This window comes from Sus scrofa, chromosome 5, assembly GCF_000003025.6.
Source record: "Sus scrofa isolate TJ Tabasco breed Duroc chromosome 5, Sscrofa11.1, whole genome shotgun sequence".
NCBI lineage: Eukaryota > Metazoa > Chordata > Mammalia > Artiodactyla > Suidae > Sus > Sus scrofa.
Window position 1 is genome coordinate 64,036,753 of NC_010447.5, and position 25,319 is coordinate 64,062,071.

The 25,319-nt window shown below is 53.5% G+C and overlaps 2 protein-coding genes across 3 annotated transcripts; both read left to right on the forward strand.

Moving 5' to 3' along the window:
• Positions 58-11,094, forward strand: ACRBP (acrosin binding protein). The gene is made up of 10 exons (XM_003126533.4): positions 58-584; positions 779-997; positions 1,168-1,262; positions 1,759-1,876; positions 3,810-4,266; positions 4,734-4,866; positions 7,808-7,987; positions 8,109-8,276; positions 9,294-9,377; positions 10,773-11,094. The coding sequence occupies exons 1-10, from the start codon at positions 542-544 to the stop codon at positions 10,893-10,895; spliced, it is 1,620 nt and encodes a 539-aa protein (XP_003126581.1). The 5' UTR covers positions 58-541; the 3' UTR covers positions 10,896-11,094.
• Positions 12,718-23,537, forward strand: LPAR5 (lysophosphatidic acid receptor 5). Of its 2 annotated transcripts, none has more exons than XM_005652601.3 (2): positions 12,718-13,138; positions 21,529-23,537. In XM_005652601.3, the coding sequence occupies exon 2, from the start codon at positions 21,749-21,751 to the stop codon at positions 22,850-22,852; it is 1,104 nt and encodes a 367-aa protein (XP_005652658.2). In that variant the 5' UTR covers positions 12,718-13,138; positions 21,529-21,748; the 3' UTR covers positions 22,853-23,537. The 2 variants fall into 2 exon arrangements, with proteins under 2 accessions (XP_005652658.2, XP_020948083.1); XM_021092424.1 differs by lacking the exon at positions 12,718-13,138 and adding an exon at positions 14,215-18,374.

Sequence of the window (25,319 nt, forward strand, 5' to 3'; positions counted from 1 at the left end):
GCTCACCTCCACTGAAAACCACTTTCTTAGAGGGAGATTCCTTGCACCTAATTTCCTCTTCGTCTGAACCACCTCTCGCTTCCCCTTTGGCTCGCTTACCTGGAGGCTTCCTCTCTAGCTCCTACTCAATTCCTACACAAAAATCTTAGGGTGCATCTTTCTCTGCCTCACTTCCAGGCCTCCACCCTTGTTGGGCCGATTGTTTCTCGGACCCAGGTTTCGTCAAATGTAAAATAGGGATAAAAACAATGTCCATTCTATGGAAGCACCTTGTCGGTGAAGAAAGACAGACCCAGGAGCTACTGCCATCGATGGTGCCGAGTCAGTGACCACTGTCCTCTCCAGCTGGATTATGCCCCAAGCGAGGACCCAGCCCCCTGCCCCCAGCCTGGCTGGGCGTCAGTTTCCCCTTGGCCCGCCCCGCCCTTTGTGACGTCGGCCGGCCTCGCAGCCCCGCCCCCGGCCCCCGCCCGCCGGCTCGCCCTGGCTTGGCCGGTTAGAGGCCGCTCGGTCCGGGGAACGCGGGCGATCGTCCGGGGCCATGAGGCAGCTCGCCGCCGGCTCCCTTCTCTCACTCCTGAAGGGTGAGAGCGGCCTCCGCCCCCGGGGCCCTCCCCCACCGTCTCTGAACCGATTTCCCCGGGCTTCCAGCCCCTCCCCATCGCCCCCGAGCCCCCTCAGCCCCAGCCGCCCGGGTCCTGTGTGCACCGCCCTCTCGCCGCCCGGCGCGGGGGCTGACGGAGTCGGGTCCATCCGTGGTCTGTTCCCCGCCCCGCAGTGCTGCTCCTGCCTCTGGCACCGGCCCCAGCCCAGGATGCAAATTCGGCCTCCACTCCAGGCAGCCCCCTCTCTCCCACCGAGTATGAGCGCTTCTTCGCACTGCTGACCCCAACCTGGAAGGCAGAGACTACCTGCCGCCTCCGGGCCACCCACGGCTGCCGGAACCCCACCCTCGTCCAGCTGGACCAGTATGAAAACCACGGCCTGGTGCCGGACGGTGAGGGCCCGACTCCAGGGCCAGCCCGGTGCTCACTTGACGCAGGGGAAGGGCATGGCTGGCATCTTGCCGGGCGTCCGAGGTCCGGCTCTCCCGACCCCAGGAGCCCACGGCCCGCTCCAGGAGGGCGTTGCCCCTGGTGTGTTCACTCCACTCCTGCCCTTCCCCAGGCGCTGTCTGCTCCGACCTCCCTTATGCCTCCTGGTTCGAGTCCTTTTGCCAGTTTACTCAGTACCGTTGCTCCAACCACGTCTACTACGCCAAGGTGAGGCCAGGACAGAGGTTGGATCTGGTGTCAAGGACCAAGGAAGAGACAGTGGCAGTGAGGACTTGAGGGCCCCAGGCCATCCTTAGATCCTCCCTCCCTGCCCCTAAGACCCCATCCTTTACCCACGTTATACCTGCCCACGCACACTGTCTCAGCTCGGGTATTAAGACTCGCAGAACAATCCTGTTACTGCCAGAAAAGTAGGGAAGAGGGATGGGAAGAGGCAAAAATATAAGCCCTTCCGTATCTTCCAATAAGTTAGTGATTTCATTCAAGTCCAATGCAAAAGACTGAAGGCAGGTGTGTGGGCCAGACAGGAGTTTGATTTGCAGGGGGCCAGTTTTCAGGTCTAGAGGGTTCCACCAGGGGCTCTGTCCCCTGGCTCCTGCCCAGGAACCACGAGAGGAGACATAAGGGACAGGGATTGAGGATAAACTGGAGTGAAAGTCTGCCCTTTGGGAAGAGCGCTGCCATGTTCCTTCTCCCCCTGCAGAGAGTCCGGTGCTCCCAGCCTGTCTCAATCCTCTCACCTAACTCTCTCAAGGAGGTGGACACTTCCTCTGAAGTGCCGATCACCACGATGACCTCCCCCGTGTCTTCCCACATCACAGGTGAGACCCTCCCAGCACCTGGGAGACTCAGAAACACCCCGCCCTCAAGTCCCCAAGCCCAGGGTGTAAGGCTGAGCCAGAAAAAGTGGCCTCAGGCAGCTATTTACACAAGGCAGAGCCTGCTTTCTTTCAATGCAAGTTGGGGCTTTCCTCTCCCAGAATGTTTTCTGATGTTTCTGCCCTGAATCCATTTTTCCTAGTCCTTAAAACATTCCTACATGAAGTCCTCTGGGGAGTTCCCTGGTGGCTCCGCAGGTTAAGGATCCCACATTGTCACTGCTGTGGTGCAGGTTACTGCTGTGGCTTGGATTTAGTCGCTGACCCAGCAACTTCTGCATGCTGCAGGTGTGGCCAAAAAAATTAATTAAATTTAAAAAGTCCTCCAAGAGTTCCTGTTGTGGCTCAATGGTAACAAACTTGACTAGTATCCATGAGGATGCAGGTTTGATCCCTGGCTCCACTCAGTGGGTTAAGGATCCATCATTGTCATTAGCTATGGTGTAGGTTGCAGATGAGGCTTGGATCTAATGTTGCTGTGGCTGTGACGTAGGCCAGCAGCTGCAGCTCCAGTTGAACTCCTGGCCTGGGAACTTCCCTATGCCACATGTACGGCCCTACAAAAGACAAAAAAAGAGAAGTCCTCTGAGTTCCTGCTGTGGCACAATGGATTAAGAATCTGGCATTGCCGCAGCTGTGATATAGGCTGCAGATGCAGCTCTGATTCAGCTCCTGGTTCCTGGCAGGGAAACTCCCAGATACCCGAAGTGTGGCCGAAAAAGGGAGTAAAAAAAAAAGAAGTCCTCTGGGACTTTTCTAAGTTAACATCTTCCCTAAATAAAGTTTGGTTGTGGAGTTCCCGTCATGGCACAGCAGAAACGAATCCCACTAGGAACCATGAGGTTGCGAGTTTGATCCCTGGCTTTGCTCAGTGGGTTAGCGATCCCGCATTGCCGTGAGCTGTGGTGTAGGTTGCAGACATGGCTTGGATCTGATATTGCTGTGACTGTGGTGTAGGCCAGCAGCTGTAGCTTTGATTGGACCCCTAGCCTGGGAACCTCCATATGCTGCAGGCATGGCCCTAAAAAGCAAAAAAAAAAAAAGATTTGGTTGCTAGGTATTCAGAATACTTGGTGTTTCCTAAGTGAGAAGGACAAAAGGTGGAATTTGAGGTGAGTTAGGGGAGAGGAGCACTTGGAAGGGAAGAGGGGACACATACCACCCAATGCCACATTTGCCATGGTGATACTCTTGTATTTTTTTTTAATTTTTTTTGTCTTTTTGCCATTTCTTGGGTCGCTCTGGCAGCATATGGAGGTTCCCAGGCTAGGGGTCTAATCGGAGCTGTAGCTGCCAGCCTATGCCAGAGCCACAGCAATGCGGGATCTGAGCCGTGTCTGCGACCTACACCACAGCTCACGGCAACACCGGATCGTTAACCCACTGAGCAAGGCCAGGGATCGAACCCACAACCTCATGGTTCCTAGTCAGATTCATTAACCACTAAGCCACGACGGGAACTGCTATTCTTTTGTTTTGATATTGGTATTCCCTGTAGGTTTTTTTTGGGGGGGTTGGTCTTTTTAGGGCTGCACTCGAGACATATGGAGGTTTCCAGGCTAGGGGTTGAATTGGAGCTGTAGCCACTGGCCTACAGCAATACCGGATCCTTAACCCACTGAGCGAGGCCAGGGATTGAACCCGCAACTTCATGGTTCCTAGTTGGATTTGTTTCCGCTGTGCCCACGACCGGAACTTCCCCCGTGTTTTTTTTATACTTGACTGTGAGACTATGTGTCATTGGATCTGCTTTCCTCTGCCTGTGTGTTCCTGTGTGTGTCCCTGCGTGTCCCACTGCTAACAGAGACACTGGGAGCCACAAGCTTGACGGTCCCTTTCCCTTCTCTCTCTCGGTCCCTCCCTAACCTTGCTGCAGCCACAGGGCGACAGGTCTTCCAGCCCTGGCCCGAGCGGCTCAACAACAACGTGGAGGAGCTGCTACAATCCTCCTTGTCCCTGGGCGGCCAGGAGCAGGGCCAGGAGCACAAGCAGGAGCACAAGCAGGAGCAAGGGCAGGAGCACAAGCAGGACGAGGGGCAGGAGCAGGAAGAGCAAGAGGAGGAGCAGGAGGAGGAGGGGAAGCAGGAAGAAGGACAGGGCACCGAAGAGTCGCTGGAGGCAATGTCTGGGCTACAGGCAGACTCAGAGCCCAAGTTCCAGTCTGAATTTGTCTCTTCCAACCCCTTCTCCTTCACTCCGCGGGTGCGGGAGGTGGAGTCGACCCCCATGATGATGGAGAACATCCAGGAGCTCATCCGATCCGCCCAGGAAATGGATGAGATGGGTGATGTCTATGAGGAAGAGAACATCTGGAGAGCCCAAAGCCCCGGCAGGTACCGGAAGTTCTGTCTCCCCCACCAGCCCCCTCCCTCCCCACTGTCTTCTTTGGGATCGAGAAGCCCCCTTTGCCACCTCGGGCCTCCAAACCCACTCCGATCTGCCTGGGCTTCAGGTGCCCTAGGAGCCGCCCACTCCATCGGTTCTGTGGCCATCATTGGCTGAAGCACTGCCCTAGACGGCCATTCTCTGAGAGATGGAGAGGGGAGAGTCCAGAACTTGGAGCCACCAGGCTTGGGGTCTGGTCTTGTCTCTGGCCCTGCTTAGCACTGCAACTTCTACTTCCCCTTTCTGGGTCTCGGTTCCTCATTTGTAAAAGGAGGTAGTTGGTCCAGAGGCCTCTAAGGCCCCATGCAGCATGATGGATGTGTGCGACTGAGACGAGATGCTCAAGGCAGAGGGAGACTGTAGATGTGGCTTTCAGCCCGGCCCAGCCCCCACAACCGGTGCTGTGTTCTTGCAGCCTCCTGCAGCTGCCCCACGTGGACGCCTTGCTGGTGCTGTGCTATTCGATTGTGGAGAACACCTGCGTCATAACCCCTACAGCCAAGGCCTGGCAGTACCTGGAGGATGAGACCCTTGGTTTCGGGAAGTCGGTATGCCCACCGTGCTGTTTAATGGGTCCGTGTACAGCGGGCGTCCTCTGGGCCTGGGAAGAGGGGGATGGGCAGGCCACAGAGAGCATGAGGCAACACTGGAAGAGATTTTCTTCTTCGGAAGGACATCTCCAGCTCCCCTGAAAGGAGGAAGGTTCAAGACCGAGTCTGAAGTTCCCATCGTGGCACAGCAGAAATGAGTCAGACTAGTATCCATGAGGATGCGGGTTCGATCCCTGGCTTCGCTCAGTAGGTCCGGGATCTGGCGTTGCCACGAGCTGTGGTGTAGGTTGCAGATGTGGCTAAGGTCCCTCGTTGCTGTGGCTGTGGCGCAGGCCGGCAGCTGCAGCTCTGATTTGACCCCTGGCCTGGGAACTTCCATATGCCTCAAGTGCAGCCCTAAAAAGCAAAAAACAAAACAAGGAGTTCCCGTCGTGGCGCAGTGGTTAACGAATCCGACTAGGAACCATGAGGTTGCGGGTTCGGTCCCTGCCCTTGCTCAGTGGGTTAACGATCCGGCGTTGCCGTGAGCTGTGGTGTAGGTTGCAGGTGAGGCTCGGATCCCGCGTTGCTGTGGTTCTGGCGTAGGCCGGTGGCTACAGCTCCGATTCAACCCCTAGCCTGGGAACCTCCATATGCCGCGGGAGCGGCCCAAGAAATAGCAACAATAACAACAACAACAAAAAAGACAAAAAAAAAAAAAAAAAACAAAAACAAGACCCTGTCTGGAATCCATTCCAGTTCAGAGTTCATTCTGTGGCTCCATGCTGCTTGGCTTGAGACATCTTCCGAGCCAGGTCACCATCTGCAGGACTTGGCTTTACCTCAGATGCAGCTCTCCTTTGCAGAGGGGTCACAAGCCCATTCCAGGGATCTGTAGAGAGGTCCCGGTCTCAGTGTGTCCTTGACACCCTGCAAGTCCCAGTCCCAGGAAATAGGACTTTCAAAAAGTACAGGAGTTCCCATGGTGGCTCAGTGGTTAACGAACCCGACTAGTAACCATGAGGTTGTGGGTTTGATCCCTGGCCTCGCTCATTGAGTTAAGGATCTGGCGTTGCTGTGAACTGTGGTGTAGGTCGAAGACGTGGCTCCGAATCGCACGTTGCTGTGGCTGTGGTGTAGGCCAGCAGCTACAGCTCTGATTCAGCCCCTAGCCTGGGAACCTCCATATGCTCCAAGTGTGGCCCTAAAAAGACCAGAGAAAAAGAAAAAGACAAATAGTACAAGTCAGCCAACATTTGTCAAGAGCTGGTATGCATGCCTTCCATTCCGCCATTTGTTCAACCAGTGTGCACTGGGCTAGGGAGCTGAGATGTTTGCAACTCTGTCCTCGGTATTTTAGCAAGAGTACAACAAATCCGATCCTCTGTGCTTCTGAGTCTAGTAGGGGAGACAGGGTCTACTAGTTTAAACAGTGTGACAGGATCAGCCTGCAACGGAGGAGTACAAAGTGCAGAGAGCAGATGGGGAGCACAAATGTTCTGTTTGGCAGGATCAGAGAATAGAGAATGCCTCCTAGAAAAACTGATGTTTCAACTTTCGGCCTGGAGGTAAAAGAAGTTAACCAGGCAAAAAGACAGGGTTGGTAGAAGTTTCCTGCTAGAGGGACTCATGTGCAAAGGCCCTGAGGCAGAAAGAGCAGAGATTTCATTCAGAACCAAGAATGAACACTCTGCTCCTGCCCTGAGGGAGCCAGGAGTCCTGGATTCAGAGGCCTTATAGAAGCAGTGTGGTAGGTGTTGGAGAGAGATTTTACTTTATTTTTTATTTTATTTTTTTTGCATGTAGGAAGTTCAAAAGTCATGGAGAGCTCACTGGTTAAAAATTCTGTAGGGAACAGTAAAGAAGGGCCTCACTTTACCAGGAGATAGAGTCAAAGAGATAGTCAAGGGCAGGATGTAAATAATCCCCAAAGGGGTATTTTGAAACATTTGTATTTAATTTGGTAGGAAAAGGGAATTCAGTAATGCTTTTTGGTCAGGGATGTAATGGTGCCTCCCCCACTCCCCCCACCCCCCATGTGCTGTTGTGAAGAGCAAACAAGGCCAAGTAAGGAGTTCCTGTCATGGTGCAGTGGTTAACGAATCTGACTAGGAACAATGAGGCTGTGGGTTCGATCCCTGGCCTTGCTCAGTGGGTTAAGGATCTGGCGGTGCCGTGAGCTGTGGTGTAGGTTGCAGACACGGCTCAGATCCTGTGTTGCTGTGGCTCCGGCATAGGCTGGTGGCTACAGCTCCAATTGGACCCCTATCCTGGGAACCTCCATATGCTGCGGGAGCGGCCCTAGAAAAGGCAAAAAGACAAACAAACAAACAAACAAGGCCAAGTAGATGTTGTGCTAGCAAGAGCCTCAGGGGGAGGCTGGGATGCTCAGCTGGGAGGCAGGCGGCTCCACAGCCAGGAATGTCTTCCAAGAACTTGGAGGTTCTGAACCGAGGTTCCCCGGGCAGAGTATAGGGCTTTGGGGTTGGAAGCACCTGGACCAGTGGCCCAGCTCCACCTTGTACTAGATGCATGTTTGAGCGAATTACTCAGCCTCACTGAGCCTCAGTTTCCTCATGAGAGAAACAGAGACCTGATTAGTACCTGTGCTCCTAGGGGCTGTGCGCACTCTTGGTAAATATTAGCACTGTGCTTAGAGAAAGGGAGCACTATCTTTTTCGGATAGGCTAAGTTAGACATCTGTCATGCACTTGGCCTTGGGGATTTGGAGCTCAGGAGAGAGATTGGACGTGATGAGAAAGTTTGGTTGGCCCCTGCAGGGGGGGTGGAGATTACCTGTGAGTAGATGGATCATCCTGGAGGAGGGTGAAGAAATAGAGAACGGACCCTGGTCTTTGAGGATGGGGGCAGGGAAAGCCAGAGGAGCTGCCGGGAGAGCCTTACGGCGGGGACATTCTGGGAACCTCAGCCTCGGTCTCTCAGCCACAATCCTCTCCAGGTCTGTGACAGCCTTGGGCGGCGACACCTCGCTGCATGTTCCCTCTGTGACTTCTGCTCCCTGAAGCTGGAGCAGTGCCACTCAGAGACCAACCTGCAGCGGCAGCAGTGTGACAACTCCCACAAAACACCCTTCATCAGCCCCCTGCTGGCATCCCAGAGCATGTCCATTGGCACCCAGGTACCTTGCCTGGAGGCCTGTGGTGGGGGTGGGGTGAAGGGGGGGGAGCTCGGGCTCCAGGTGGGACGGGGCAGCAGGAGGCCTGGGATGTGTACCTCTCCCCCTATCCTCTATGCCACAGATAGGGACCCTAAAATCGGGCCGCTTCTACGGGCTGGATTTGTACGGCGGGCTCCGCATGGACTTCTGGTGCGCCCGGCTGGCTACCAAGGGCTGCGAAGACAACCGAGTGGCCAGCTGGCTCCAGACTGAGTTCCTCAGCTTCCAGGATGGGGACTTCCCCACCAAGGTCAGCCCCTTCCCCCGGAGCGAGGCCCCCTCACCCCAGTACCTTCTGCTTGCGCTGGGAAGCCCCAGGATGTGGAGGGGGCACTTGGGCCCCTGGCTTCTGAGAACCAGTCCTCACTGAGCCTCCGGCCGCCACCGCCTCTCCCTGGTAGACAGCCCTCCCCGCCCCAGGCCTCCCAGGAGAGCAGGATTGTGTCCAGCAAAGGAGTAGGGATCAGGAGGGCTGGGGGGGTGGGGGGGGCACAGGATGGGGGAGAGGAGACAGGTCTGGTCCCAGCTCTGCCAGGGTGGCAGTGGGGAGGGGAATCTCATCTTTACAACAAAGGCTGAGTGAGGCCTCCAGGACCTGACCTTGATCCAGTGCTTCTCTGCCGCAGCCCGGAGGCCCCCTTGCAAATCTGCCAGTGCTTTTCCCCCTGGATGGGATCTACTCTGCTCCCCTCCCCCAGTGGAACTACCTGCTGTAGCTGAGAGCCAGGCCCCTCCCTTCTGTGGTTTAGCAGGAAAAATCAAGACCAGGAAAAGGAGAGGCAGCTGAAGAAAGGGCTTTTAGCTGAGCCAAGCGGTCCCGCCCAGCTCTTCTCCCAAGGGCCCCAGGTCTGGAAGGGTCTCGAACCACATCGGCCACTCCCCTGGATTTAAAGATGGGGAGAAGGTCCATCAAGGGAAGCAACCCTCCCAAGGTCACTTGTTAGAGGCTCCTCTGCCCTCTGTCACACTAAGCCTCACCAGGAGGCTCCCTGAGATGGAACCGCTCCTCAGCGGGGGGGGCCCCTTCCCTGGCGCTCATTTTCAGCTGCTGGCCCAGCAACCTGACCAGCAGGGCAGCCCCTTCTCGTCTCCAGCTCCTGCCTTCTTTCCCAGCAACTGAACTGTGACTGAGGGTGGGAGGGCAAGGGGGACACCCCAGGCGCAGAGGGTCTGGTTCTCTCTGCCACTGTGGGCACGTCACGGGCGTTGCTCTGGAGGGCCAGGGTTTTGTGAGGCATCTGATATCTCCATCCGGTTCCTGGCATAGATTTGTGACACAGAATACGTGCAGTACCCGAACTACTGTGCCTTCAAAAGCCAGCAGTGCATGATGAGAAACCGGGATCGGAAGGTGAGCCCTCACGTCACACCCCCCCGCCCCAATCAGCCCCTCCTGACAGTGATCACCTTGGTGGGTCTATTCTGGGATCCTGTGGCATCAGAGAGGCAGGGGTGTGGTGAGCACCTTTGGGCAGAGGCCCCCCCCCCAACTTGTCCTCACTCCTTCAGCCTCAGGGTGACCATCGCTCTGGGGCTCAGGGTTCCTTCCGGGCTGAGGGTTCTGTTGGGGAGGGAGCCTGCAGACCAGAGGCCCCAAGGACACGCCAGGTGTGCCGAACCCCCAGCCAGTTGAGGCCTCAGTCTTAGCTCCTGCTCTTACTCATCAAGTCGGCTGAGCCAACTACTTCCTCTCCAGCCTCAGGCTACTCATTTCCGTAAAGAGGGGTGGGGCTGTGGGGTCTCTTGCTGCTTTAAAACCTCACATCATCATCTAAAATAGGTCACAGATGAAACCATCTACAAAACAGAAACTCAGAGACATGAAGAACAGACCTGTGGTTGCCAAGAGGGAGCGGGAGGGAGTGGGACGGACTGGGAGTTTGGGGTTAGTAGATGCGAACTGTTACATTTAGAATAGATATAGCAGTGAGGTCCTACCATACAGCACAGGGAACTCTATTCAATCTCTTGGGATATGGAGTTCCCGTCGTGGCGCAGCAGAAACGAATCTGACTAGGAACCATGAGGTTGCAGGTTCAATCCCTGGCCTTGCTCAGTGGGTTGAGGATCTGGTGTGGCCGTGGCCTGTGATGTAGGTCGCAGACGCAGCTTGGACGTGGTCTTGCTGTGGCTGTGGTGTAGGCTGGCAGCTGTAGCTCCAATTCAACCCCTAGCCTGGGAACCTCCATATGTCGCGGGTGCTACCCTAAAAAAACAAAAGCAAAAACAAAAAAAGAAGAGTTCCCATTGTGGCACAGTGGAAATAATTCCGACTAGGAACCATGAAGTTGTGGGTTTGATCCCTGGTCTTGCTCAGTGGGTTAAGGATCTGGCATTGCCATGAGCTCTGGTGCAGGTTGAAGACACAGCTTGGATCCCAAGTTGCTGTGGCTGTGGCGTTGGCCAGCAGCTGTAGCTCTGATTCGACCCCTAGCCTGGGAACCTCCACATGCCATGGGTGCAGCCCTAAGAGGCAAAAAAAAAAAAAAAAGAAAAAGAAAAGAAAAAAGTGTTTGTCTTACGTATGACTGGGTCGATTTGCTGTACAGCAGAATTTGACAGGATATTGTAAATCGACTTTAATTTAAAAATTTTGTAAAAATCCTCATCTGAGTTTCCCAGCAGCTCTGCTCCCTGTGCCCATGCCCCATCCACCCCCCCATCCCCCACCTCTGGTTCATGGACTTCTGACACCTCTGGCTCCTGGCTCTCCAACTCAGACAGTGTGCACCCAATCCCCGTGCAGGTGTCTCGCATGCGATGTCTGCAGAATGAGACGTACACCGTCCTGACCCAGGCCAAGAGTGAGGACCTCGTGCTTCGATGGAGCCAGGAGTTCAGCACCTTGACTCTCGGCCAAGCTGGATGAGCTGGACTCCATCTTGTCCCCACCCCGGCCCCCCTTCCACACTCTTCATTGCTGTTGGACCCCAGGCTTCCCCTTCTGGCCTGAGTCTCTTACCCGGCTCCGATCCCTGGCGTTGGGGCAGCAGTCCTGGAAGGGTCATGACATGACGGGAACTCCACCCACCTTAAAGGATGTCTTTACATAAAGTGTTTATTTTCAACCTGTGCGGCCTGTTTGGGTTATGATCCCATCCTCAGCCCTGTCCCCCTGCCCCACAGCGTCAGCTCTCCAACCCCTGGGAGTTATGGATCCATCTGCAGGAAAGAGAATCAAAGGGGTAGTACCCAGGGCAGCAAGCCCTCCGTTAGGAGGAGAAGCCCTGAGAAGCCAGGGGGGTGGAATGAAGGTCACAGCCAGTGTCTTGGGGAGCCTGTGGGCCGAAGGGCGTGTGTGTCTTCATTTCTGAAGCCCTGATCCCAAGATCTCGGATGTGAGTGTAGGACTGTCTCTCTGAGGATGATCTGAATGAGGTCGTGTCTAGTGGGCCAACTGCAGGGCAGTAGGGCCGAACTTGAGCTTTTTAGGAGGGAGGAAAGAACTGTGGTTGAGCTCAGGAAACCCCTGCTCTGATATCAAGTGAGAGGTCTGATGGTCTGAAAACGGTGAAGTGGGGAGGAGCTGCACCTTTTGTTTGTTTTTCAGCCACACATGTACAAAGTTCCTGGGCCAGGAATTGAACCTGTGCCACAGCAGCCACCAGAACCACAGCAGTGACAACGCTGGGTCCTTGAGGAACTGCATCTTTTTTTTTTTTTTTTGTCTTTGTTGTTGTTGTTGTTGTTGCTATTTCTTGGGCCGCTCCCGCGGCATATGGAGGTTCCCAGGCTAGGGGTTGAATCGGAGCTGTAGCCACCGGCCTACGCCAGAGCCACAGCAAAGCGGGATCCGAGCCGCGTCTGCAACCTACACCACAGCTCACGGCAACGCCGGATCGTTAACCCACTGAGCAAGGGCAGGGACCGAACCCGCAACCTCATGGTTCCTAGTCGGATTCGTTAACCACTGCGCCACGACGGGAACTCCAGGAACTGCATCTTAATGACATGCTTGGAGCTGTGACTCCAGCATCAGCCTTTAATAATCTGGGATCCCCCAAAACATGTTCTGGATACACACATATGAGGGAAACTGCACAGCATTTAGAAGAAAACATTACAGAGTTCCTGTCGTGGCTCAGTGGTTAAAGAACCCGACTAGTATCCATGAGGACGTGGGTTCGATCCCTGGCCTTGCTCAGTGGGTTAAGGATCCAGTTTTGCCATGAGCTGTGGTGTAGGTTGCAGATGTGGCTCGGATCCAACGTTGCTGTGGCTGTGCCTTAGGCTGGCAGCTGTAGCTCCGATTCAGCTCCTAGCCTGGGAACCTCCATATGCCGTGAGTACGATCTTAAAAAGACAAAAAAGAGAAAACATTATGGAGAAGCTCAATATGTAGAATATAGCACAAAGAACAGTGTCAAGCATCTCCATCTACCCTTTATCAGCTTTGATTATCAACATGCCATTGGCCTTTTAATGGGATGTTGAAACCTCTGAGAAGCTCTGTAACAGAGAAACCTTTTCCACTTAGTCTCTCCATTCTCATTCGACCACAGTGTCCTTTTTCACCTGCCGCTTGTTTTTGAGTACTGACTGCAAACACCATGCCCGGTCCTACTGATGTAGAAAACAAGGGGCTCAGCCCGGGGTACAGAGACCAGAGGCTGTCATCTGAGCCCTGGTTCCCCCCCACACACACACACATACACACAGATAGAAGCTACATGTGGCAAGAGTGAAACCACCTGCAGGAACCCAACAGAGAGACAGACAGCCAGGAGGAACTGATGAGAACAAAAGGCTGGTGGGTTAGTCATCTGGCATCACTGGGTGGGTGTGCCAGTTAGGCTCACCGGAAACTGTGGGAAATGTGTGAGCCATGAGGGGACAGTCAGCAGTCAGCGATGGTTGGGGCCAGATGAAGTGCCTTTATCCGCTGGGGATTCTTCTCCTCTGACCTGTCTGTGGACCACTGAGGGCAGTGCTTCCTCCTCTGTCTCCCTGCCCCACGCAGGGTTGGGCGAGTGCAGGGAGCTGGGATCTGCTGACAGCTGCGGAGGTGGGTGTGTCCGCCTGCCTGGAGCAGGTCCTACCAGCCCAGCCCAGCCCAGAACAGGCAGCAGCGGAAGCCAGCTCAAGGCAGCGGCGGAGCCTCAGCGAGCACAGGTATGGGGGCATCACAGGTTGGGGGGAGCCCCCCAGGGGCAGCCCCTCTCCTTTAGAAATAGGACATGGGTGGGGGGGGGTGGAGGTGAAAGTAGGCTGTGGGCCCTGGGAAAATGTTTCAGTCAAAAGCCCAAAGGGACAGGCTTGGGCCCACAGACAGGGGACAGAGGATTGCCCTAGATCTTGAAGCCCCACCCTGGCTGTCCCCGAGGCTGTGTCCTCCCCTTCACCGGTCAGGTCCCCACTGTCAAGCTGAACCCCAATCCCAGGGCCACCGAGGAAGGCCCTCTGGGGCTGGTTGCCAGCCCTTTCCTACTCTTAGACAACGCAAGCCCTAAAACCCACTCGCCCCAGGGCCGGGCCTTTGCCGGTGACAATGAACTCATCTGATGAAACCCCATCAGCAGGGTCAAGGCTCAGCTGTGCCCTTACGGGGATCCTTCCAATGTAACCAGTGTGCTTCAGTGGTGTCTTGGACAGACGCTGCCTTAACCCAGGGCATTGTCTTTATCGGAGGATTAGATGAACTGTGTCCAGGGTCCCTACAGTTCTGCGGGAATGTGGCCTGTGAGGGTCCCGAAGTGGATAAAATTTCAGATACTGAGCATGGGTTGGGGGAGATATTTGAGAGCGGGCAAGGCCTTCTGGTCCCTCTGTGTCCCAACCATGAGGCAGCTGCCCACCGAGTCCTTATGTTCACGGGGGCCTCCCTGACGGAAGGGGTTGTGTCGCCTGTCGCTTCAGGGTGAGCGAAGGTCGTAGCAGAAGGGAAGATGGAGGCAAGGATTAAACGGGAGGCAGAAACCTACTCAACCCATGAGCCTCACTTCCTGGCAACTGAGGGACCCTAGAACCCAGCTCTTTCGGCCTCTGATACCTGTGCCCACAGGAAGGGGAAAGCAGAGACTTGAGTGCTGCCTGAGGTCAGGGCGAGGTCCACGAGGCCAAAGGCTCCTGTGGAGGCGAGAACCACCCAAGGCTATGGAGGGCTGAACCCTCTTAGGTCTTTTTTTTTTTTTCCTGTCTTTTAGGGCCACACCCAACACATATGGAGGTTCCCAGGCTAGGGGTCCAATCAGAGCTATAGCTGCTGGCCTACACCACAGGCATAGCAACTCAGGACCGATGTGCATCTGCGACCCACACCATAGGTCACAGCAATGCTAGATCCTTAACCCACTGAGCAAGGCCAGGGATCGAACCCTCATCCTCATGGATGCTAGTCAGGTTCATTAACGGCTGAGCTATGATGGGAACTCCAGATCCCACCTAGGTCTTGATTGGGACCTTGTTTCCTGTTTTTCCAGCTCTTGTCCGCAGGGTGGGGAGAGGTATGCTGGTGGGGAGGTGACAACCACACATCAATCATTGAGCTGTAGGTCGCCTTTGCTTTCTGCCTTTTTCCAGAAAAACCGTGGGGAGACATGAGAGGGAAAAGTTGCAGCCGGGGATGGGGTTGGAAAGGCAAGAAGAGAGTCTCAGGTGGGGAAGGGTAGGGGGAAGCTGGAGCAGGGATCTGGGCTGGAGGAAGCAGAGCGGGCCTGGACTGGGGACGAGGGAGGATGGATAAACATGGCAGTGGGAAGAACGTGGCCCCTGGGGCAGGAGGAGGCCATCCATTCACCCTGGTGACCTCGTTAAACTCCCTGCCTTAGACTCAGGACAAGCAGATGGGCAGGATTCATTTGTGTCCTGGGGCCGCTGTGGGACGGAGCTTGTCACAAGGCCTTTAGACTTCATGAAGCTTCCACTGGAGGCTCAGCACCGTTGGGATCTGTAGGGAGCATCTGAAAGGACCCATGTGAAGGGGTGCTGAGAGTTACTGTCTGTGGGGAGCGGGCACATCTTCGGGCCCTGAGCTGCCTGAGGACAGAGCAGAGGAAGTGGGCTCAGTCGGCACCACACACCGCAGGAGGGGTGGGACTCGTGTGCCAACTGGCCTGTGGCTGCCAGCATCTGAAAGGTGGTTGGAACTCTTCTAGAGATGATGTCCAGAGATCTGAGATTCCAAACCTTTCAAGGATGTGGATTCCTACAAAGAGGAGATGAGGAGATCAAGGGCTTTGGTGAAGGTGGTAGTGGGGGGAGAGCGTGGGAGGGGGGAGCCCAGGGAGAGGGTGGCAGACAGGAAGAAGCTAGACAGACAGGAGGTGTCTCTCCCCTCCCTGCCCCCATCACTGTCCCAAATTGCCCATCCCTTTCTGTTCAGCTCCCCTCTGCATCGCTGGTCAGGCACCAGAAGGGTGGACACCACGGGCCAGTGGTGTGGATGAGAGGGAGGGAAGGGTCATGAGTTAGCCTCCTGTGCACTTTTAAACCCCCTGTTCTCACTTCCTGCCGGTGCAAAAATAACCCTGCCCCTCTGACTTATCTCAGCAAAGACTGGTGCCCAGCCCGGCTCAGAGGGCAATAGGACAGGTCCCAGAGGGTCACTGAGGACAAAAAGAGCCTGGACCCCCCATACACACATGGGGAGCTGCAGAACAGGGACTCGGGGGTGGGAGGAAAGTGTGTGTGTGGGGGGGGGCGTGGAGGCTGGGGTTGGAGGGGGCAGTTCCCAGGGTCTCTCTTTGCCCCTCAGTGCCTTGTGGCTGGGATCTGCATGTGCCCACCTGCAGCCATCTGTGCTCCTGAAGCTGCCTGCTCACTCTTATGTCTGGGGTCAGGTGTGTGTGTGTGATGTGTATGTGTGTGAAGGTGGGGGCTGTGCCTGCTGTGTGTGTTTCCTCCCCCACCAGCTGCCCGTGCCTCTGTGAACATGCATGTGTGTTACAGGCTGCATTACACATGGATTTATATGTTCTAGGGAATCTTGGTGCACACCCCTCAGTTTACTGGCACCTCCACGCGGCCTTGCATGCGCACGTGTGTGTAGTGATGTGCTCATGTGACTGCAGCCGCAGGCAGGCTGAGGTTACTGAGCCTGTGTGGGCCCCCAAGTCCCCCCTTCTCCCTGGTGAAATGAAATCCCAGTGTCCCCGCTTTTCTGGGGCAGCCACTATATCTTTGCTTTACATTCCCCCCAACCCCTGCCCCCCAAACCTGACCTCTCGCTGGAGGCGGGAGAAAGGAGAGGGCCCTTCCGCCCCTCCCCCACGTCTAGAGCCCTCCTTCCATTTCCTGTTTGCCTCCTTTTTGGCAGTTTTTCCCATCTTTGCCATCTGGCCTGGCACTGTGCCCATTCAGCTCCACTGATGGGGAGCCCCAGGGAAGCAAGCAGATGGGGTGGGGACCAAGGCAGGGGCCCGGCAGCTCTCAAGGCTCAGCTTGGGCCATTTTGCGTGGTCTGTGGGAAAGGGGTGGACACACAAACCCACAGGCTTCTCAGAAATAGAGCGATGGCCATCTGCTCTCCTGAAGGTGCCTAATTCTACCTCTTAAGTAGCAACTCACCTAATACATGTTGATCTCTTTAACACTGTAATTTTGTGAACCAAAGACCTGGGATCTTGGGAAATAATCATTTGTTCACTTGTTCAGGGGCTAGTAGGTGCCTCCTGGCTATAAGGGGCTATTGATTCTCCAGAGAATGGTTAAGAATGATAAAAATGTTACTGTAACTCTAGCCTAAACTGTTATTGAAGTTTTAATGCCAGCTGTTTGCAAACAATCCTTTTCAAAGGGATGTGGCCTTTCCCTGAGTTATACATGGGGACAGGAGTGTGATAAGAAGTGGTTGGCTGACTGGGGTGATCCAAGAAATATCACAACAGGGTTATAGGCTGGGTAGACCTGGGGCGGGAGGGGACAGATTTCCTGCCAGGCAGCCAATGGCTGTCCCCAGGCACTGCTAAATAGAGACTGCAGTGTGAGTGCAATTGGGAAGAAAGCAGTAGAAGGTGTGGTCTCCACCCCCAAACCTAGGACCCTACCATCTAGATGGGGAAATGCGGTAAATACACATGACACAGACTGAGACGTTCAAACCAGCCAACTAAGTGCTTCGATAGGTCAGGGAAAATCATCAGGAAGGGCGCATTTCCATGTGTGTGAAGGGAGATGGGTGAGTGTTACTAGTGTTTGACGTGGGAGAAAGAAGGAAATGGGGTCTAAAACGTATACGTCCAATTGGACAAATGAGGAAGTAAAAACAGTTCACCTGTGGGCACAGGTTTCAGACAGGCAGCTATAAAAGACAGGTGCTCCGTGTGGCAGGCAGCCTCACACCCCCACGCCCACTCTTGTTGGAAGCAACTTGGACTCTGGAACCAGGATGTCCTGAGTCCTGACTTTACTCCTCACTGTCTGAGCTCTTGAGTAAAAATCAGGAGCAGCAGCTACCTCGAAGGGCTGCTGGAAGGATTAGAGCTTGTGCGGTACACAACACCCTGGGGAGTCCCTTGCTGCCCCAGCAGGTTAGGGATGGGGCGTCATCACTTCTGTGGCTCTGGTTACTGCTGTGGCCTGGGTTCAAGCCCTGGCCCAGGAACTTCTGCATGCCACAGGTGGCCAAAAAAATCCTGGGAATTAGCAGATGCAAACTATTATATACAGCATGGGTAAACAAAAAGTTCTATTGTACAGCACAGGGAACTCTAATCAATATCCTGTGATAAACCACAATGGAAAAGAATATATATGTGTGTAATATGTATATTTATAAATATAAATATATATATATATATATCTGAATCCCTTTGCTGTACAGCAGAAATTAACACAACATTGTAAATCAACTATACTTCAATAAAATAAATGAAAACCAAAAACACCCTGGAGTTCTCTTGTGGCATGGCAGGTTAAGTTTCCCACCTTGTCACTGGCGTGGCTCAGGTCACTGCTGTGGGGCGAGGAATCAATCCCTGCCCAGGGAATGTCCACATGCCACAGGTGTGGCAAAAAAAAAAAAAAAAAAAAAAAAAAAAAAAAAACGCCCTGGGAGATGGTGAGCGATCAGTAAGTGGCAGCTATTATTTGTGATTCAACATTTATTTAGGGAGTTGCTGGGGCAACAAAGATGAGTAAGTAACAGTCCACAGGCTCACCGTCAAATGGGAGGGGCAGGCCAAGAACAGCTAATTACAACACTGGTGGGAAGAGCTGGGAGCGACCTGCAGCCAAAGTGCTGGGAAAGCACCAGTGAGGGGACCCCACCTGCCTGGTAGGAAGGGAGAGGGTCAGAAAAGGCATCACAGAGACCTGAGAAGTGACTGAGTTTGCCAGTTGGAGAATGGGAGGAAGGGGATTCCATGTTGAAGAAATAGCACGTGCAAAGACAGAGTCCTGAAAACATGAGGTAGGTGCAACATTTGTACTCATTTGGCATGAATGGAGCAGAGGAGCATGGGAGGTGGGCATGTGTCCAGAAGAGAACCTGGTGTTATTGCTTTTCAGCATGTTTAAGACCCATGTAACATTATGTTCCTTGTTTGGCTGTTGCTGTTTGGAATGAAAAAGTTCTGGAAATAATGGTGATGGTTACACAACATTGTGATTGAACTTAAGGTCACTGAATTATACACTTAACGATGGTTAGGAGTTCCTGTTGTGGCTCAGTGGGTTAAGAACCCCATGAGTGGGAGTTCCCGTAGTGGCGCAGTGGTTAACGAATCTGACTAGGAACCATGAGGTTGCGGGTTTGGTCCCTGCCCTTGCTCAGTGGGTTAAGGATCCGGCGTTGCCATGAGCTGTGGTGGAGGTTGCAGACGCGGCTCGGATCCCGCGTTGCTGTGGCTCTGGCGTAGGCTGGTGGCTATGGCTCCGATTCGACCCCTAGCCTGGGAACCTCCATATGCCGCGGGGGCAGCCCAAGAAATAGCAAAAAGCCAAAAAAAAAAAAAAAAAAAAAAAAAAAAAAAAAAAAACCCAATGAGTATCCATGAGGATTCGGTTTTTTGATCCCTGGCTTTGCTCAGTGGGTTAAGGATCCAAGGTTGTGTTGGCTGTGGCTCCAATTTGATCCCTAGCCTGGGAACATCCATATGCTGCAGGTACGGCCCCAAGAAATAGAGAAAGAAAGCAAGAAAGCAAGCAAGAAAGAAAGATGGTGAAATGGCTTTTTTTTTTTCTTTTTAATTCATCTGTATTTGTTACAACTTTTAAAGCAGAATGTTTTTTTCCTTTTCTTTTTTAAATGGTAATTTTGAAGTTAGGTATATTTGACAACACAAAATACACAGCCTCTGGGGATTGCAGTGGAGGGGTGAATTCTGAGGTCTTACGCTATTAAGGAGGGTGGGGTCCTGAGACCAAGTCCTGTCTCCTGGCTCCTCCACCTCTTGGACACATCCTTTGTCCACCAGCTTTTTTTGCCTGGGGACCAAAGTGGCTGCTGTGTGCTTTCTCTAGCATCTCTCGTCTGCGCCCATGGTACTTCCTCGACTCACCCTCTCCAGGCTTAGGGCCTCTTTTGAGCCCTCAGGACCAAACCACAATCTCCTCCATCACCGAATCCCAACCAGGAAGCACCTGAGTCAGATTCTCCAGGGCAGCACCTGGAAAAGTTCAACCCCCAGGGCTTTGCCTTGCCTGGCAGGTCTGTGCTGGTGCGTGAAATCAGCCCAGGGGAGCCCCACGACATTATCACCCCCACTTTACAGATGAAGACACAGAGTTAGAGAGGTCAAATAATCTAACTGAACCAGGTCACCCTGACCACAAACCCAACCCACACAGAGCAATGGTGGAGGTGAAGCTGGGATGTTGTCCTGTACTGGGGAGTTTGAACTTTATTCCTTAGATAATGGGGAGTCAATGGAACAGACTGGTGCCAGGGGAGGGGCTTCATAGTACTTCTCACCACCTGACATAATACCTATTTGCCTGCACTTTATCATCTGTTTCCCTTCAAGGGAATGTAAAGTAAGTAGGGGCAACACTTTTGTTTTGTTCACTGCTGGGAACATGTCTAGAACCTTCTAAAAGCCCAGTAAGCATTTGTAGAAGAATGGAAGGAAGGGAGAGATATTAGTAGATAACAATAGTAACCTGAGCACTTTATCTGAATCATCCAGTTTAATCTAATGACCTCATGAAGCAAAGAACCCTCCCCCCCACTTTTTTTCCCAGGTAAGGAAAATGAGGGGCAGGGCGATTAAGTTACTTTTCTGAGGACAAAAGTGAGGCAAGTTGAAAAAGCCCAGATTTAAACCTAGGCAAGTCTGACTCCCGAGCCTGGGCCTTTAATACTAATACATAGCTGTTCTGGCCCAAAGGAAGGCGGAGGAAAGATCTGAAGCTGAGAAAAGACTCAAGACATCAGCTAGTTCAGCCAAATAAACATTTGTCTTCAGCCCTTCCTTGCACAATCTTTTTTTTCTTTCTTTCTTTTTTGGCTGCCCCAAGGCATATGGAGTTCCTGGGCCAGAGATCAGATGCTGACCACAGTTACCACCTACACTGGGGCAACGTCAGATCCTTAACCCACTGTGCCAGGCTGGGGATTGAACCTGAGTCCCAGGGCTCCACAGGAGGATCTCCTGCACATTTTTTTTTTTTTTTTTAGTTCAAGAAGAGTTGACTTACAATGTTGTGATAATTCCTGCTGTACAAAGTGACTCAGTTATACATATATACACATTCTTTTTCATATTCTTTTCCATTATGGTCTATCATAGGAAATTGAATATAGTTTCTTGTGCTTTTTATAGTAGGACCTTGTTGTCTGTCCATTCTCTTTATAATAGTTCACATATGTTACCCCCAAACTCCCAATCCGTTCCTTCCCCAATCCCCCCTCCCCTGGCAACCACAAGTCTGTTCTCCATGTCTGTGAGTCTGTTTCTAGACAGGTTTGTCATTTTTAAAAATTTTTATTTTTTTGGGCCACACCCTTAGCATGCTAAAGTTTCAGGCTAGGGGTCAAACCCCCACCACATCAGTGACCTGAGTTGCTGCAGTGACCATGCCAGATCCTTACCTGGCTATGACATTTGTGTCACATTTTAGATTCCACATATAAATGATATCATATGGCACTTGTCTTTCTCTTTCTGACTTAACTAGTATGATAATCTCTAAGTCCATCCATGTTGCTTAGAATAACACTGTTTCATTCTTTTTATTTATTTATTTTTTGCCTTTTCTAGGGCCGCTCCCACGGCATATGGAGGTTCCCAGGCTAGGGGGTCTAATTGGAGCTGTAGCTGCCGGCCTACGCCAGAGCTACAGCCACGTGGGATCCGAGCCGCATCTTCGACCTACACCACAGCTCACAGGATGCCAGATTGTTAACCTGCTGAGCAAGGCCAGGGATTGAACCCGCAACCTCATGGTTCCTAGTCGGATTCGTTAACCATTGAGCCACAACAGGAACTTCAATTATTTCATTCTTTTTAATGGCTGCATAGCATTCCATTATACATATGTACTGCATTTTCTTTACCTAATTATCTGTCCATGGACATTTAGCCTTTGCACAGTCTTGACTTTTGGCTTCCCTCTTATTCCAGGTCTCCACTGTCCATGAAGCTGTGACCAAAGGCATCCCATCGCCCCAACTCATCTGCCCTGCAGCCATAGCCCACACTCCCATGCCTTGCCTCCCCTTCTTTTGGGACTGTCTGTGCCACTTCCAGGCTCCTACCCTGGAGTCTGGAGATGAATGTGATGCCAGGACTCCAGTGCGCCGGATGATACCCCCAGCCTAGCTCCTCCCTGCACATTGGCACGATGCTAGCCAACTTCACCAACCCTTTGACCAGTGGCCCTGTTTTCAAGTGTCCAGACCACCAGTCCACCCACCGCCTGCACTTGGTGGTCTACAGTCTGGTGCTGGCCACAGGGCTCCCCCTCAACGCGCTGGCCCTCTGGGTCTTCCTGCGAGAACTGCGCGTGCACTCCGTAGTGAGCGTGTACATGTGCAACCTGGCGGCCAGCGACCTGCTCTTCACCCTCTCTCTGCCCTTGCGCCTCTCCTACTACGCGCGGCACTACTGGCCCTTCTCAGACCTCCTGTGCCAGCTGGCGAGCGCCGTCTTCCAGATGAACATGTACGGCAGCTGTATCTTCCTGACCCTCATCAACGTGGACCGTTACGCGGCCATCGTGCACCCGCTGCGGCTGCGCCACCTGCGGCGGCCCCGCGTGGCGCGGCTGCTCTGCCTGGGCGTGTGGGCGCTCATCCTGGTGTTCGCGGTGCCCACCGTGCTGGCGCACCGGCCCTCGTCCTGCATCCGCAACGACAGCCACGAGGTGCATCTGTGTTTCGAGAACTTCAGCGACGAGCTGTGGAAGGGCAGGCTGCTGCCACTCTTGCTGCTGGCGGAGGCGCTCGGCTTCCTGCTGCCCCTGGCGGCTGTCGTCTACTCGTCCGGCTGCGTCTTCTGGACCCTGGCGCGGCCCGACGCCACGCGGAGCCATCGGCGGCGGAAGACGGTGCGTCTCCTGCTGGCCAGCTTGGTCATCTTCCTGCTGTGCTTCGTGCCCTACAACGCCACGCTGGCCGTGTACGGGCTGCTGCGCGGCAACGTGGTGCCGGCCAGCACCTCGGCGCGCGAGCAGGTGCGCGAGGTGCTGATGGTCATGGTGCTGCTGGCCGGCGCCAACTGCGTGCTCGATCCGTTGGTGTACTACTTCAGCGCCGAGGGTTTCCGCAACACCCTGCGCGGCCTGAGCACACCTCTCCGGACCAGGACTTCGGCCACCACGCCCCCGGAACAGCCCGCCGAGCCCGCCCACGCCATCGGGACCGGGACTGCTGCCAGCCAGGGGCTGCTCGGGCCCTCCAAACTCGGCTCGTCCTTCACCCAGTGCCCGGAGGATTCATGCCTCTGAACTTCGTGCCAGAGCTCAGTCCCCCCACCTCCCCCCACCCCGCCCCTTTCACATTCGCAGCGGTGCAGGCTGTACGCGGCGGGGCTGCAGGTCGAGCGTTTGGACTTCTGGGTGTCAGCTCCCACTCACAAATGCAGAATAGAACAAAGTGTGGGGGCCAGGGGCACGGGGAAGGGAGAGCGCTGCTGGAAATGGTTTTAATTGGATGGGTGATGAGAGCGCGGAGGGACCCCTTCCCCACTGCGTGAAAAGCGCTGCTGCGATCCTGTCCTTGCAGAGGCGGGGGGGGGGGGGGTGGTGGTGGATGCTGTGCCTTTGGCGGAGTATGGAACACGGCCAAGCTGGTAGCTGGTAGCTGGAGTAGAAGATGAATGTCCTACCTTTAGACCCACCTTAACAGTCTTAGGGCCGTGGACACCACCCACTCTTCTTTCCAAGCTGGGCTCCCCCCCCACCCCGTCACGCCCAGCATTGAGGCATAATACAAGGTGGATTGGATGTTGGAGTTCTCTTGTGGCTCAGCAGATTAAGGATCCAGCCTGTGCCTTGGATCCAGTGCTCTGGCTTGGCTCACTGCTGTGCCGCAGGTTCAATCCCTGGCCGGAAACTTCCGTATACTGCGGGAATGGCTGGAATGCGGTGGAGTAAAAAGAAAAAAAAAAAGAGCATTGGAAGCTGTTTGAAATGGTTTCCTTCTTATTTAGTGACTTTTAACAATTTTGACCTGATACCCAGCATTGGGTGATTAGGGGCCAGAGCAAAACTGAATAAGAGGAGTTTTTCCTCCAAGTTCCTGGTTCCTGTTCCTCTTTCTCAGTCCTGCCTTCTCCTTCCACCTCATCCCTCTTTCAAGACCTCCTCCATTCTGGTTCCTAAGCTCTCCTCTCTGTCTCTGCTGCTTCATCTAGAAAAAGGAGAATATTATTTGTACTAAAGTAGCAGTTCTCAAACTTTCTGGTCTCAGACCCTTTTACCTTCTTAAAAGTGGAAAATTCCAAAGAGCTTTTGCTTATACTTTGTTATTTTGATACTTAACCATATTATAAATCAAAAAGAAGTTTTTAAAACAGGAATACGCAAACCCACATTCCACTAGCTGTGAGAGCAGCAGTGTCATCACACTTCATAAAGTCCCTGGAAAACTCCACCATCTCCTTGTGAGAGAATGAATGAAAAGGATAAATGATACCTTAGTGTATTATTATTATTATTATCATTGTTTTGATTTTTAGGGCTGCACCCGTGGCATATGGGGGTTCCCAGGCTAGGGATCCAATCACAGCTACAGCTGCTGGCTACGCCACAGCCACATCAGATCTGAGCTGCCTCTGCAACCTACACCACAGCTCATGGCAACGCCATATCCTTAGCCCACAGAGCAAGGCCAGGCATTGAACCCACAACCTCATGGTTCCTAGTCAGATTCATTTCCGATGAGCCACGACGGGAACTCCAGCACCTTAGTGTATTATTATGAAAACAGTTTTGACCTCATGGACTTCCTCAAAGAGTTCATCCCCAGATCACACTAGAAGAGTCATACTGTACTAAAGTATTAGAGTCCTGTGTAACTTCTTCTCAGGCCATTACATTGTTTGGCCTGTGGGGAGAGAGCCGTGCTCACCAAATCCATTGGTAATTGTAGTCCTTAAGGCAGGTACAAGATGTACCTCCTCAATGAAACACCACCCTGGGCTCTGACAGCAGATGGGAGTGGAACTCATCACACAGACATGAGAAGGTTGGGGGCTTCTCAGGACAGGGTAAGGGAACTGCGCCACAGCCAGGCAAGAAGAGTGCAGTAAAAAGCCAGGCAGGAAGGGAAGGAAGAGTGTGACAGACGGATGGGAGACAGGAATAGGCTGGAGGTAGAGAAATGGAAGTCTGGTTTATGGGCCACCTACTGTTTCCTTCCCTCTTTAGCGAGTCGGGCTGGAAGGGATGGCGGAGTTGGCACTATGACATCTTGAAACCTGGCTGGACATTATGAGGGAGGTGGTGCCATGCACGTGTCCGGCATGCATTTCTGTCCCTATGTCTCTCAATGCTGTATGTTTCTGAGCGTGTGCATGCACATGTGTATGTGTGTGTTACAGCCACAGGGTTTTCGGGTGTGTCTCTGTTTCAATTCGGACTAAGCCTTTTGTGTCTTTACTAAGCTCTGCCGATGGTGATTTACAGGGGTAAAATGACCCCTGGTGGCCAAACGGAGAACTGACCCAGATTCCTCAGTGATGGTGGTGAAGTCTTCCCTCCTCCTGCCGGCTGGAGGTTAGAGCCCTCAACTGTAGGAGAGGCCTGGTGGTTAGCACCTGCTCCATCTTGCTCCATCCTTAGGGTTCAGGACCCTCGGCATTCCAACCCTGGGAGCACCAAGAGTCGTCATTATCCAAAGTCTCAGCATGTTGCCCTATCCAAACGGAACAGAACACAATTTTTTAAAACTGCTTGAATGTACATATATATA